Source organism: Amblyraja radiata, chromosome 6, assembly GCF_010909765.2.
Source record: "Amblyraja radiata isolate CabotCenter1 chromosome 6, sAmbRad1.1.pri, whole genome shotgun sequence".
NCBI classification, from domain to species: domain Eukaryota; kingdom Metazoa; phylum Chordata; class Chondrichthyes; order Rajiformes; family Rajidae; genus Amblyraja; species Amblyraja radiata.
Genome location: NC_045961.1, coordinates 39,367,949 through 39,381,764, shown reverse-complemented (window position 1 = coordinate 39,381,764; position 13,816 = coordinate 39,367,949). Strand labels below are relative to the sequence as shown.

The 13,816-nt window shown below is 38.9% G+C and overlaps 1 protein-coding gene across 1 annotated transcript in view; it reads right to left on the bottom strand.

Annotated features, from left to right (window-relative positions):
• Positions 1-3,183: 3,183 nt before the first annotated feature.
• The window catches only part of npas2 (neuronal PAS domain protein 2), a 70,285-nt gene continuing 59,652 nt past the window's right edge, over positions 3,184-13,816 (bottom strand). The window contains exons 16-21 of the mRNA XM_033022572.1: positions 13,560-13,706; positions 11,661-11,786; positions 9,238-9,419; positions 6,155-6,247; positions 5,397-5,589; positions 3,184-4,912 (exon numbers count right to left, since the gene is read on the bottom strand). Coding sequence (XP_032878463.1) covers positions 4,766-4,912; positions 5,397-5,589; positions 6,155-6,247; positions 9,238-9,419; positions 11,661-11,786; positions 13,560-13,706 — 888 coding nt within the window. The 3' untranslated portion in view covers positions 3,184-4,765. The remainder of the gene's footprint in view (positions 4,913-5,396; positions 5,590-6,154; positions 6,248-9,237; positions 9,420-11,660; positions 11,787-13,559; positions 13,707-13,816) is intronic.

Here is a 13,816-nt window from a genome sequence, read left to right as displayed (position 1 = left end):
AGCATCTCTCGATCACAGTATATATACACACATACTGAGATCGCAAGATGCTTAACAGACAATAGACAATAGGTGCAGGAGTAGGCCATTCGGCCCTTCAAGCTAGCACTGCCATTCAATGTGATCATGGCTGATCATCCCCAATCAGTACCCCGTTCCTGCCTTCTCCCTATATCCCCTGACTCCGCTATCTTTAAGAGCCCTATCTAACTCTCTTGAAAGTATCCAGAGAACCGGCCTCCACTGCCCTCTGAGGCAGAGAATTCCACAGACTCACAACTCTCTGTGTGAAAAAGTGTTTCCTCATCTCTGATCTAAATGGCTTACCCCTAATTCTTAAACTGTGACCCTGGTTCTGGACTCTCCCAACATCGGGAACATGTTTCCTGCCTCTAACGTGTCCAAATCCTTAATAATCTTATATGTTTCAATGAGATTGCCTCTCATCCTTCTAAATTCCAGAGTGTACAAGCCCAGCTGCTCCATTCTCTCAGCATGTGACAGTCCCACCATCCCGGGAATTAACCTTGTGAACCTATGCTGCACTTCCTCAATAGCAAACAGAGTACTATGTTTACATATCTGTTGAGCTGCTGATGTAAAAAATTCATTATTTCTAGATATATGACAATAAAACAAGTGGCATTTGTGCTATGTACAAAAAGATGACACTACTAAGTACAACAGCGACACTAAATTTTCTCGAGAGATAATACCTATCATGCTGAGTTACTCCAGCATTTTATGCATCGGGTCGGGACCCTTCTTCTGACTGATTGTAGTAAGGGGTGAGAAAGCTGGAAGACTGGTGGGGACGGGATAAAGCCTAATGAGTGATCGGTGGAAATGCAATGAACTGCAGATGCTGATTTATCAAAGAAGAAAGGGCTGAACTCTTTTTACGTCTATTATTGCTGGAATCTCTGGAGAACCTGTTTGTTGGGGTCCCTGAGTGGATACAGGTGAGGGTTTTGTGTAGGAAGGAACTGCAGATGCTGGTTTAAACTGAAGATAGACACAAAATGCTGGAGTAATTCAGCGGGACAGGCAGCATCTCTTGAGAGAAGGAATGGAGAGAGGAAGAGAACCTCCATAGCAGGCTTAACTTGAAGAGATTTTGCAGTGGACCAGTGAAGTGCAGACACAATGAACAGGAGATCCCGAAATCCTGCATAGAAGGCAAAGTGCTGAAGGAGCTTGGCTGGTCTGGCAACATTTATGGAGGGAATGGACAGGCGGCATTTTGGGCCTTCAGATAGGCCTTCTCTTTCACCCACAACGAATGCTACCTGACCCGCTGAGTTCCTCCAGAAGCTGGTCTTTTGAGAAACTTGATGTTGCATTTCATAAACAATAAATAAAAAATATCCGGATGGAGAGGGTTCTGTGGCTGGGCACACCAGACACTGGAACCTTGATCAAAACACAGTGCTGGAGGAACTGAAGGTCTCGAGCAGCTTCTGTGGAGGGAGATCATCAGGCTATGTTTCAGGAAGGGACTCTTCTTCAGACATGCTGCATCTGTAGGGAATCGCCTGTTCATTCCTCCACTGATGTTGTCTGACCTGTTGAATTACTCCAGGACTTAGTGCTTTCATTAAGATTCCAGTGTTTGCAATTTCCTGTGTCTCTGGACTTCATCTGTAGTCAGTCTAAAGAAGGGTCCTGTTCCAAAAACATAATTGGCTAAGGGAGTGTCTTGTATCCCTCCATTCCCTGCATATCCATGTGCCTATCTAAAAGCCTCATAAACACCATAATCATATCTGCCTCCATCACTACCCCCGGCAGTGCGTTTCAGAATCCCACCACCTTCTGTGTAAAAAAAACGACCCCTCCCAACATTTCCTTTAAATGTTGTCTCTCTTACTTTAAAGCTGTGCCCACTAGTCTTTGACATTTCCGCCATAGGAAAAAAGTTTTGACTGTCTATCCTATCTATGCATCTCATAATTGAAAATGCTATCATATCTCCCCTCAACCTCCAGTGTTCTAAAGAAAACGATCCCAGTTTGTCCAACCTCTTCTTGTAATTAATACCCTCTAATACAGGCAGCATTCTCGTAAACCTCTTCTGCAGCCTCCCAAACTTCCATATCCCTCCTGTAATGGGAGACCTGAACTGCATTTAATATTCCAAATACGGCAGCACCAAAGCCGTAAATAACAGCATCATGACTTCCTGACTTTTATGCTCAGTGCCCCGACCAATGAAGGCAAACATATCATACACCTTCTTTACCACTTTATCTACTTACGTTGCTACTTTCAGGGGGCTGCAAACCTGGACCCCATGATCCCTCTGCACATCAATGCCATAGAGGGATCCTGCTTGATTGACTATATTTGTAACTTGGAGAGAGGGAGGGAGGGGAGGATACGATTATCTTGTAATTGTATTCATAACATGGACAAATCACAAAGCCATTTTGGGTCAAGTTATCTGGTTTGTGCAATTTTAAGAATAACTTAAACGTACAGGAAATGCAAGTTCACTAACCATATAACCATATAACAATTACAGCACGGAAACAGGCCATCTCGGCCCTACAAGTCCATGCCGAACAATTATTTTCCCTTAGCCCCACCTGCCTGCACTCATACCATAACCCTCCATTCCCTTCTCATCCATATGCCTATCCAATTTATTTTTAAATGATACCAACGAACCTGCCTCCACCACTTCCACTGGAAGCTCATTCCACACCGCTACCACTCTCTGAGTAAAGAAGTTCCCCCTCATGTTACCCCTAAACTTCTGTCCCTTAATTCTGAAGTCATGTCCTCTTGTTTGAATCTTCCCTATTCTCAAAGGGAAAAGCTTGTCCACATCAACTCTGTCTATCCCTCTCATCATTTTAAAGACCTCTATCAAGTCCCCCCTTAACCTTCTGCGCTCCAGAGAATAAAGACCTAACTTATTCAACCTTTCTCTGTAACTTAGTTGTTGAAACCCAGGCAACATTCTAGTAAATCTCCTCTGTACTCTCTCTATTTTGTTGACATCCTTCCTATAATTGGGCGACCAAAATTGTACACCATACTCCAGAATTGGCCTCACCAATGCCTTGTACAATTTTAACATTACATCCCAGTATACAGAATTGATTTATACCGCTGTCTTTTTTGTGTCTTTATAAACTATTACTATTTATTACAAAATGATCTCAGACAAAAATGAAATGATTTTATGCATTTTATACAAAATTAGACTAAAATCCACTTTCAAAGAATCATTTATACAGAAATAACATATATTACATTATCTGTCTGCAGACAATTCCTTTCTCACATTTTACTTAGAGAATTTTATTTAACAAATACAGCATTAACAAAACATACAAATCAGAAAAAGTGTATGTTTCTGAAAATCATACAGCACAAAGTTTTTTTTTTTTAATGTCCAGTGTTGTAGAATTGATGCTTTTTAATTATTAGTTGTTACATTAACAAAATGAAAACATCCCACAGGGCTGAAAGAATTTGGCCAAAGTATGTTCCTTAAATGTACTAACTTTGTTATTTACCACAGGAAATTGTAAAAGATATGTTCAATACATAACACGAACAGGGTTACATTGCAAACATAAAAGCTAAGCTTGTGCACAGGGTATATTTTTCTCACAAGGCTTGAATTCTCCCGTACTAAAATTTGCAATGCATTAACAAAATTTAGAAAAGGCATGGGGAATTACTGGCTAGCTAACTATATCTGCAGCAAATTCCTGCTATTGCAATTTTGATTGCAAAATTCCAATAAGATTGTATATTGGAAATGCTGGTACACATTGCCCATTGTTGAATAATCAAGTGATGAGACCTGGATTTCTGAAATGTGTTGATGAGAAGCAAAGTCTTTTCCAGCTGCAGTTATAAAATTACCATCAATATGTAGAAAATGTAACCACTGTACTATTTATGCTTGGACCATGCGTGTGAGCCGAGGAACAAACTCAATAATCATTTCTACAAATTCAAAATGCCACTTGTGTTTTAATGCATTAGATGCAGCGGACGCAATCACTTTGTATTCAAATGATCAAAACAAAACTGAATGATAACAATCAAACATATCATTGTGACCCATAATTAAAAACTGAAAGAACCTTTCAAATGTGTCATTCTAATTCCACTTTCAAGGAATAGAAATGTAGTTAAAAAGTATGTTCTTATGATCTGTTTTGAAACTTTATATTTTAACATATTTTATAATTACAAATCCACCACCAATTTTCCGGCCTCCTTGGTTCCAGAGCCTTTCTGGATTATCCATTTTGCCAGACCAACAGAGGTCACAGCTTCCAAGCGGAGTCCAATGGTACTGGAACAGTCTGCCTAGGCTGCTGAGGTGCCGAGATACTGGCCTTCAAAATCGGTCACGGAAGTCAGCTAAGGGAACGGATCTGCCACCTTTGGTCAGGCTGGACTTCCAGAGCCCCTGCTGCAGGGGGAAAATTCATCCCGCCAATCGGCGCGGAAGTCCTAATGAGGTTGAGATTGGCCACCTCAACTGGCCTAAATGCCACATTTTCGGGATGATTTCTGGAAGGGGGGGGTTTCAAGTGCGCTTTTGTAATTTTGTATGGATTAAAAGAGGTGCTGGACCACCAGTTGCCTTAAAATCCATGGTGGACCTTTCCTTACCACAAAAACAATGACAATTCAGCACATTAGCTGCTGATTCGTTAAACCAAAAGAATAAACATTGTGTTTATTCAGGGTTTGAAGTATATCTTTTTTCATCATTGATAGACTGGTAGGTGAGTTATACGTTTGATGACTCAGAGAGGTGCTGAACCTGGTGTCTTTGCTGAGGTTGTGAATGGTATCCCATAATATCCTGTTGCTGTGAATAGGAAGGGAGTAAGAGCAGTTCTGATTGTTCACCTTGCAGGGAGCCAGATGTTTGTGTCTGTTGATAGATTAAAACAAATTCCTGATTACCAGATGTGTAATTAACCCAATTTATAATTGTACAACTGTACAAGCATATGAAACGTTGCCCTTTAAAACAGAATGTGTTGCAATGAACAGCACTTCAGAAATAGCAGACATAAAATAGTAAATAATAATTTAAAAATCTTTAAAGTGTAAAAGAGAAGAATGGTAATAAAAGCTGGTTGAAATCAATTGAAAGGAAACAAGTAGGGCATTAAAAAATGTATGATAATCTTAGCAGGGGCTTACAACCTTTGCCAAACATCCTTTGATACAAAAGGTCACTGAAATATTATGTGCTCACATCTTGAAATCGAGCGTGAACTCATAGTCTCCTTCAGAGGTAAATAATAGCTTATGTATGGTGCAAAGAGGCATTCAAACTTATTGTGATCATCAAACCTTTAAACCCAGATACAGTTTGGTTTGTTTCAGCTACAAGATCATTAATAATTTACCTGTAAGTAGTGTTGCGGCTGCTGTTGTTGAAGTTGCATAGTTTGCTGAGAGAGGGATGAATGTGGTATAGAAAATCCTGGAGCTGTTATTATTTGACCCATAAGCACAGTATTGGAGACTATTGGCACACTATTTCTCACTGGCTGTGTTGACAAATTTTGTGGAACCTCCTGTTCACAATTTTGTGAGTACCTGTAAGAAAAAATATCAACATCAATAGATTGTAAGGTAATGGACTAGATCACTTTAAGTATTTAAAGATGAAATCTTGCCAGTGTCATGGATCGCAATTCGTTGAATTGATTGGCAAAACGATGGCTGTTACTGAGCCGTTAGCTCATAGCCATTTCTGGATAATAAACACTTGATAATGAGTCTGATCCATCAGCTATTCTTTGTTTTCCTGTGCAACACTTATCTATCTGTGCCTTGCATTATCATCATTCATCATTTATGCACGTTCCTGTCTTCCATCCTTTTAAAGACCTTTTTTCCCATTCCTCCACCCCTTTCAACAATTTCTTACTATTTCAAATATTTCTTGAACATATCTTGATTTTACAAAGCCCAAATTATTAGCTATCAATTTCTCCTTCATACAGATATGAGCAATCAAGATCAAATTAGAAGTTTCTATAAAAATATTGGAGTTCACATTTGCCCTAGACAAATGTCTATTGATCCAGATGACAGACACATATGAAAGGTCACAGAGGTTTAGCCACAATGGGAACCATGGCACTTAGATTTGACATACTTAGCTTGTTGTCCTGTGGTATCGAACTCCATGGGTTGTCTTGTGTGGCAGGTAATGGGCATCATTGGTTGAATAGGTTGACTCAGTAGCATTCTTTAAGCAGAAAACAATGTTATAATAGCTCCCATATTGTAGTCATTTCCTAAGTATGTTTTTTTCCAGTTAGCTGCTACTTCAAATACAATAGACTGATAGTTGAAAACATGCATCATATTCTCAAATATTCTATCCACATATAGAAACTCTGGTTGATTAATTATGAGATCAAGCTAAAATAGGTTTGGTGAAACTGAGATTAGAGGCTAGTCCACTCACGCTGCAGTTAAATTTTAAAATGTTATGTATAATTATATTGCCGAGGATAAACCAGAGTAGATTTTCAACAATAACAGAAAATGCTGAGAAAAGCTCTGCATGTCAGGCAGCCTTTATGGAAAGAGAAACACTCAACGTATCAGATCTGTGACCTTTTGTCAGAATTTAATACATTTTCACCGTAGTTATATCCCATTAATATGTAAAATGTGGATGAAAATCATGTTTTCAGACATTCACATCTAGCACAGAAAGTCCCTGCCAAGAATGTCTGGAGTTTTAATATCAATATATTAACACAATTCAAGCAGAGCAGTAATGGAGAGATTTCCCAGATTTTATGTCAGAAATAGAAAAATCACAATTCTTGTTTGAATGCAACTCCAAAATTAACTTTTTAGATCTTATTTTCAATTGTTTATTCTTGCATGGCTTTTTTTTTGGTTAAGAGTCTATGATATACATTGCAATTACCATTGCAGTTGCATTGCAGTCACATTGTGTAAATAATTAGCAGAAAATGTGAACTGGGCTTAATACTGCCATGTCAAGGATAAAATGCAATAAAAATAACATGTGCTGTAAGTATAGTTAAACATTCTTGTCCCGCATTGATAGCTGCACCAATTAATTCTTCATTGACGAAGGTCAACTGACGTAATGAACACACTGAAAGGCAACAACACAAATCCCATTGACTTCTGCTATGCCAACTGCTTCTGAAAATGGCATCATATCATGAATTTGAACAAATCAGTTTAAATTTATTTTGCAAAAGGCACATTGGGTAGCAAATGTGCAGGCAGCAGAAAATCTCTTGGGATTGCACTTAATCATGATTCTCAAAAAACTCTCTTGATGCTTTTTGCTGAAATCTAATCCTGCAATTAAATCTGAACCAAGTGTTGCAGGAAAAAAAATCTGTTTCAACTATTCTCTTGAACTATTCTGTAACCAAATCAACAAGTTGAAAATATAACTCTTCAATAGGTTAACAAAGTGGAGAGAAGTGTAAAAAAATAATAAAGCATTTGACACAGAAGGTGGCGGATACATGCATCAAGTTGCCAGCGATGGTAGTTCAGGTAGGTACTAAATCAACATTTAAAAGACAGGCAGACAGGTACGTAGATAGGAAAGGTTTAGGGGAATATGGACCAAACGTGGCAGGTGGACCAGCGTAGATGGGACATCTTGATAGGCATAGAGAAATTGGGCCAAAGGGCCTGTTTCCATGCTATGTACCTAGTAACCCTGGTTTTGAGTAGCAAATCATCGAATCACATCTGCCTTTAGTCAGGCTTATTTTAGGGTTTCCCTCTTTAAGGTCCCTCCTTCTGGGGTTTGTAAGAATGTCCAAAATGCAGCATGACATGGACAATTAATTCTCCCCCAAGCATCTCTGGAACTCGGCTCTTTAACCTATGTTTAGATAAAACAATATTTAGATAGTCCAAATACTGGCTGAAGGGCTGAATTTCCGAGTCTGGAGCCAAGGGGTCCTGGCTCAAAGAGTCGTGGGGATATGAAACTTTGTGAATGGGTAGCAGAGATCCTTCTCGCATTTGAGTCTTTTACCCAGAGAAGGGGAACCAAGAACCAAAGGACATAGGTTTAAGAAGAGAGGGGAAAGATTTAATTGGAACCTGAGTGGCAATCTTTTCCCACATAGGATGGTGGGTATATGGAAAGAGCCGTTAGACGAGGTAGTTGAGGCACAACATATAAAAGACATTTGGAGAGGTATATAGATAGGAAAGGTTTAGAGGGAGATGGGTGAAATGCGAGCAGGTGAGACCAGTGCAGATAGGACATCTTGGTTTGCATAGGCAAGTTGGACCGAAGGGCCTGTTGACTCTGTGATTTATGGATGAGTACTTGAAAATCTGTGACTTCCAGACTGTAACTTACAAATAGGGGCCAAACGTGCTAGTTTGTGTGGAAAAAAATGATATTGTCAAATATTTAGCCACTTTAACCACACCTTGTTTTTATATATATTTTTTAAATATATACAAATATATATTTTAGAAAAACATATATCGTTTTATATATAATTATTTATTCGCTCATAATTATATGCATTATTTAGGTCGGCTTTAGTTAGGTTTGCGCAACGTTGCAATTAATGAGACTTCATCTGTGATTTCCTTTGGGCCTAATTAATTATCTGATGATGGGAAAAACAAGATAACTCTACTTTGGCCACTACATTATCCACACAGACACAAACATGGACTACTAAATGACTGGGAAAATGGGGAGCAGTGAGAAAAAAGACAGGAGGCCAATGCAGCTAAATGTGTGGAAATAATTGATTTGTTCTGCTCTCATCTATTGTGTCAAAGTAAGTCTATACCTGACCTATAAAACACAACCCACCGCTGAAGAAAAAGGCTGACAGAAAATAATTTGCATGGGGTAAATGCTGTTATTGAAAAATGTAAGCAGATGATGAAAAACAATAGCCCATACAAATTTTTGACCTAGTCTGTAACTAGTTAAGGTCAAAGAGTTAAAATAATCTAGATTGCTTCAATTTTGGTCATCTTGGAAATAGAATCATGGACAGTAGGAGCAGGAGAAGGCCAACTGTCCTGCTCCACCATTCAACACAATTGTGGCTGATCATTGGCAGCAGTGACCATTTTACCTTTGTCAAAGATTTCTTTAGCAATGAAAGGATGAAAGTTCTCACTCTGTGCTGTAAATCTCTATAAATATGTGGTCCATTGATTGTAATTCTAGAAAATAACAATTGTGTTTACCTTAAATGCCCATCTTGATTGAAGTTGGGACTTAATTGACCAACAGTGCCATCTCTCTGGAGCGTCATTGTGGGAGTCTGAGAGATCATCATGGGGCTGCTCAAGTGTAATGCCAGGTTACCAGATGACTGGTTGGAGAGGGGAGTGTGTATGATCTGTCCACCAAGCATGCTTTTAACATCCTGTAAAAAACATTTGGAAGCATTGGTTTTCTTGCCAAAAGAGATCATTTAATTCCAAATATTCAGTTTAACCCGATGGATCAGATTCCCGTGGTCACATATCTGGATCCCAAACACCTTGGGGCTCACTCCCTGTGATGGAGAGCACATGAGCAGGAGTCAGTCAGCACAGTCTATTCGTTTTCTCCAGAGAAGCTGCCTGACCCACTGAGTTACTCCAGCATTTTGTGTCTATCTTCAGACAGCATAAACTGATGCCCCACCATTAGACTTCCCAGATAGCTTACTGGCAGTTCATGATATCAGAAAGACTTTTCCGACAATCTAGAAACAGTGAAAATACTTTCAAATTATAAAAATTAAAAAAACTTTTGAATAACTTATTTGAAAGCACAACTATATCATATCAACTAATTGAAAACATAATATTAACAGTTATGAAGTTAAAAAAAATAATCTTTCCTTTATAATGAAAACTGGCAAATCCATTGAATGGGGTCACTGTTGCTATACCAACTGTGACGAGCATAACGTTAAGTGGTGAGTCCAGGCATGGAGCAGAAGGTTATATGGATTGATATCTGATCTCCAGGACGTTCCATACTTCTGCAACGCAGTGATAGAAGTCCATAATGCACTCTGGTATGTACACTTTAAACTGGCCAACAATTCTCGTCCAACCTGCCTGAGTAACCATCAGCACAATCTGGCCGCCAGCCGACCAGATTGATATTTTTAAGGCATACAGAATATAACTTCATTCCATAAGAAAATTAAAAGTCCAAATGATTTATTTAATGAACAATCTAGATTTAATGTAAAACTTTATCAATGTTATACTATTATTAGTGTGCGTCATAACATGCATCTCCTGAAATTCCATAGCTTGCAATGCCATATTTTTATTAATTCACACCACTGCACGTCTACCAGATTGCTGAGTCTGCTCACTTGCCTAGTCATTCCATTCAAATTTACATCTTGAAAACAGATAACTCAGTCTTATTCTCTACGCAGGATTCTTCCCATTTTGTCCTACCGTTCCTTTTTTCCATCTTGTACTTATGTATTGTAATAAATCAATTTGCACTTTTTACCACAGTCATTCCATTGGCTCCACTGTAGAAACATCAACATAAATCGTTTGTAAAGTGGTAGTAATTTTCTCAGAATGCAAGGACATTAGAATATAGCTCTAAACGTCGGGGATGCCAATCAGCTGCAGCAACGACTTGGAACGGAGTGATCGTGTATGGGAAGTTCACTGTGAGGTTATTGCACCGGTCACTTTGGTTAACTTTTAAAGCATGCTTTCCATTATAGGATTATCCATAACTGAGATAAGACCATAAGGAAGAAGAGGTAAAGAAGGTGGGACTGACTGAGAAACTCTCCTCAATTTAATTGAGTGGAGAATTAATTAGCTTGGAAGAATAGTGGAAACAAGGAACTGCAAATGCTGATTTACAAAAGAAGACACAGAATGCTGGAGTAGCTCAGTGGGTCAGGCACCATCTCAGGAGAACATGGCTAGGTGACATTTCGGGTTGGGACCCTTCCTCAGACTCAATTAATTGACCTCAATCAATTAATTGCTGCATTCTTTGCTGTGGCAATTCTAGGGACAGGAGATTGCCGTGTGCACAGGGACAATGTCAAAAAATAAAAATTCTCCCAGCTCAAGGTAGTATCAATGTACTCCAACTCTGCCCAATACCTGAATCTCAGTCCTTCAAGAAGTCAACGATATGACCAGAATCTTTAAGGATATTATCATTGGATCTTATTGTCTCCTAGTCTCTTTAATTTCTCTGACATGAGCATGCACTTGAGAAAAGAGGCATCACATTCTTACAATACCAGTACTAATCTTCTCTAATGACTTTTACTAACATGCAAGGTAGACATAAAATGCTGGAGTAACTCAGCGGGACAGGCAGCATCTCTGTAGAGAAGGAATGGGTGACGTTTCAGGTCAAGACCTTTCCTCAGACTAATGTGGATTTTTTTTGGTTTTCTTCCTGCTCATGCTTGTACAGAGAAGTTTTATAATTTTACACTCAGAGTGGAGAGGAAATCCTTATTTTGTTCAGGCCTGTTGTTAGCCTCCCAATTTGAGGAGTTTACAAAATTAATGGATTTGTAATGCATTTCAAGCATTTTATAGTGGTAAGCTACTAATTTAGCTTTTGTTACTTGTTTCCATATGAATCTGTTACAAATACATCTAATTACTGGTACCTGTATCTGTTTATCATGAGGATCCTGGTCTTGCACCATAACATCCATTTGTTGCTGTTTTTGCTGTTGTGACTCTTGGTGTTGCAATGAACCAACATTGATTGAAACTGGCTGTTGTAGGAATAACTGAAAGGAATAAAAGCAAGATAAAACATCGTATTTTCAACTTAACAATGTTTGAATCTTATCTGCTGAATTTGAGGGGTAAGGATATTTCTGTGCTTACACCGCAAAACCTCTGAAAAACTGGGAAAATATACCTTAAAAATATTGTGTAAGAAGGAATTACAGATGCTGGTTTAAACCGAAGATGGATACAAAATGCTGGAGTAACTCAGCGGGACAGGCAGCAACTCTGCAGAGAAAGAATGCATGACATTTGGGTCCGAGACCCTTCTTCATTTCTTCTTTCCAGAGATGCTGCCTGTCCCGCTGAGTTATTCCAGCATTTTGTGTCTATTCTTAAAAATATTGCCTGATCAAACATTCAGTTCCTGGTGGCAGTTGCCTACAGTGATCTCAGCTGCTGCTTCTTGTGGAAGGAATCAGGGGGAATAAGTCACAGCCTCAAAAGAAGCATCTCCAAGGCAGACACAATATAGTGGCATTAAAAACTGCCACTGAGGAGAGGGAAAGCAAGAGATGGTCGGGGTAGGGTGAGGTGTGGATCATGCACCCGTTACACTGTTCCACTTTACAATCATCAGCGCAGATAGAATCTAATACCACAAGTTGCTCCAAGCCATTGTGAAACACAAAGTTTATCCCTGCGGAGATTGTAGCACGTATTTCTGTTATGCATAGCGACAATGAACACTGTGAAACCCAATATGTTTTCTGCAATCTACAGAGCATTAAGATCTCAGACCATTGCAGACAACAATGTCACAGTATGGATCCTTTAATTTGCCACTTGCTGCAAGACTTGCTCCTATTTTACTAGAACTAATAATAGAGTAGGTTGTACATTGTGGCAGTAGTTTCGAGTGATAAAGCAGAGACGATAGTGCATGAATGACTGGAAAAGTATCAGCAGCGCTTAGATGTAACATATCCAGAAGTGCACAGTCCAAATTCACAATGGGAGGGTTGTCAATAGGACCTGGTGCTTAGCAGAGGTAATATGTGCCAAACAGACTTTTTGTGTGATCTGCAATAAATAAACTGTCAGAAATGGGACTAGTTTCCACACAAAAGTGTGTGCCCACAGGATAAAATAACATATGAGCATTTAATTCCATATCTGAACTTCAAAATAACTAGAACTGGAAGAGAAATTACCAATTCAAGGATTATGCATATTTTATTAATTTTTAGTCTTGATCAGTAGAAGCTTCTTTGCTTCTGTTTGTGGGCTTTTGTTTCCACACATCATTCATGTCTATACTCCAGTCCTATACTGAGAGGTTGCTGCACTTAGAGATACTCATGACTGCCTTTCATTTGAGAGGTTAAATGATATCCCCATCAGTGTTCACAAGTAGAAGTAAAACATTCATGATACTAGTTTGAAGAAAAGCAGAGTGATACACCCAGTGAGGGATATGGGCCAAAAGCAGGCTAATAGTCATTTGTTACTCCTGAACAAAGGGTGTTAGGGTCTTACTCTGAAACTCATGGATAAACTTCACGGATGTTTCATTTGGAGTTTCCATTCATTCACCTTTCTCCTTTCTAACAGCAGTAGGATAGCGAAGTTCAAAGGAAACTCCTTACCCAACCTTCGTACTGAATCTAATCTGTTCTGATATATTATCTATAATGTTATTATTTTCTTTCCTAATATGCAAACAAAAAACTCGACCTTGAAGTAGGTAAAGCAGATATAGAATAAACCACTGATCCAATAATGCACCGTTTATTTCACTACATAAATAATGAAAATGTGCGCATTTTCACCTGTAAACTTGAGCTATCCACCATGCACAGCTGTTCCTGAATTTTTTGGAGTTCTTCTTGTTGCCACGTGATGTTTGCTTGGAGAATACGAGTCCGTTGCTCTAACTGGCCCTTGAGCGATCGAATCACATCAAACTGTGCTGAGAACTGGGACATTGAACAATATATATTGTTTGAAAATGTTCATTATTAAATCTGATACATTTTATGTTAGGCAGCCACGTCACCAAGTACAATTCTCAATCTAGTCAGAAATA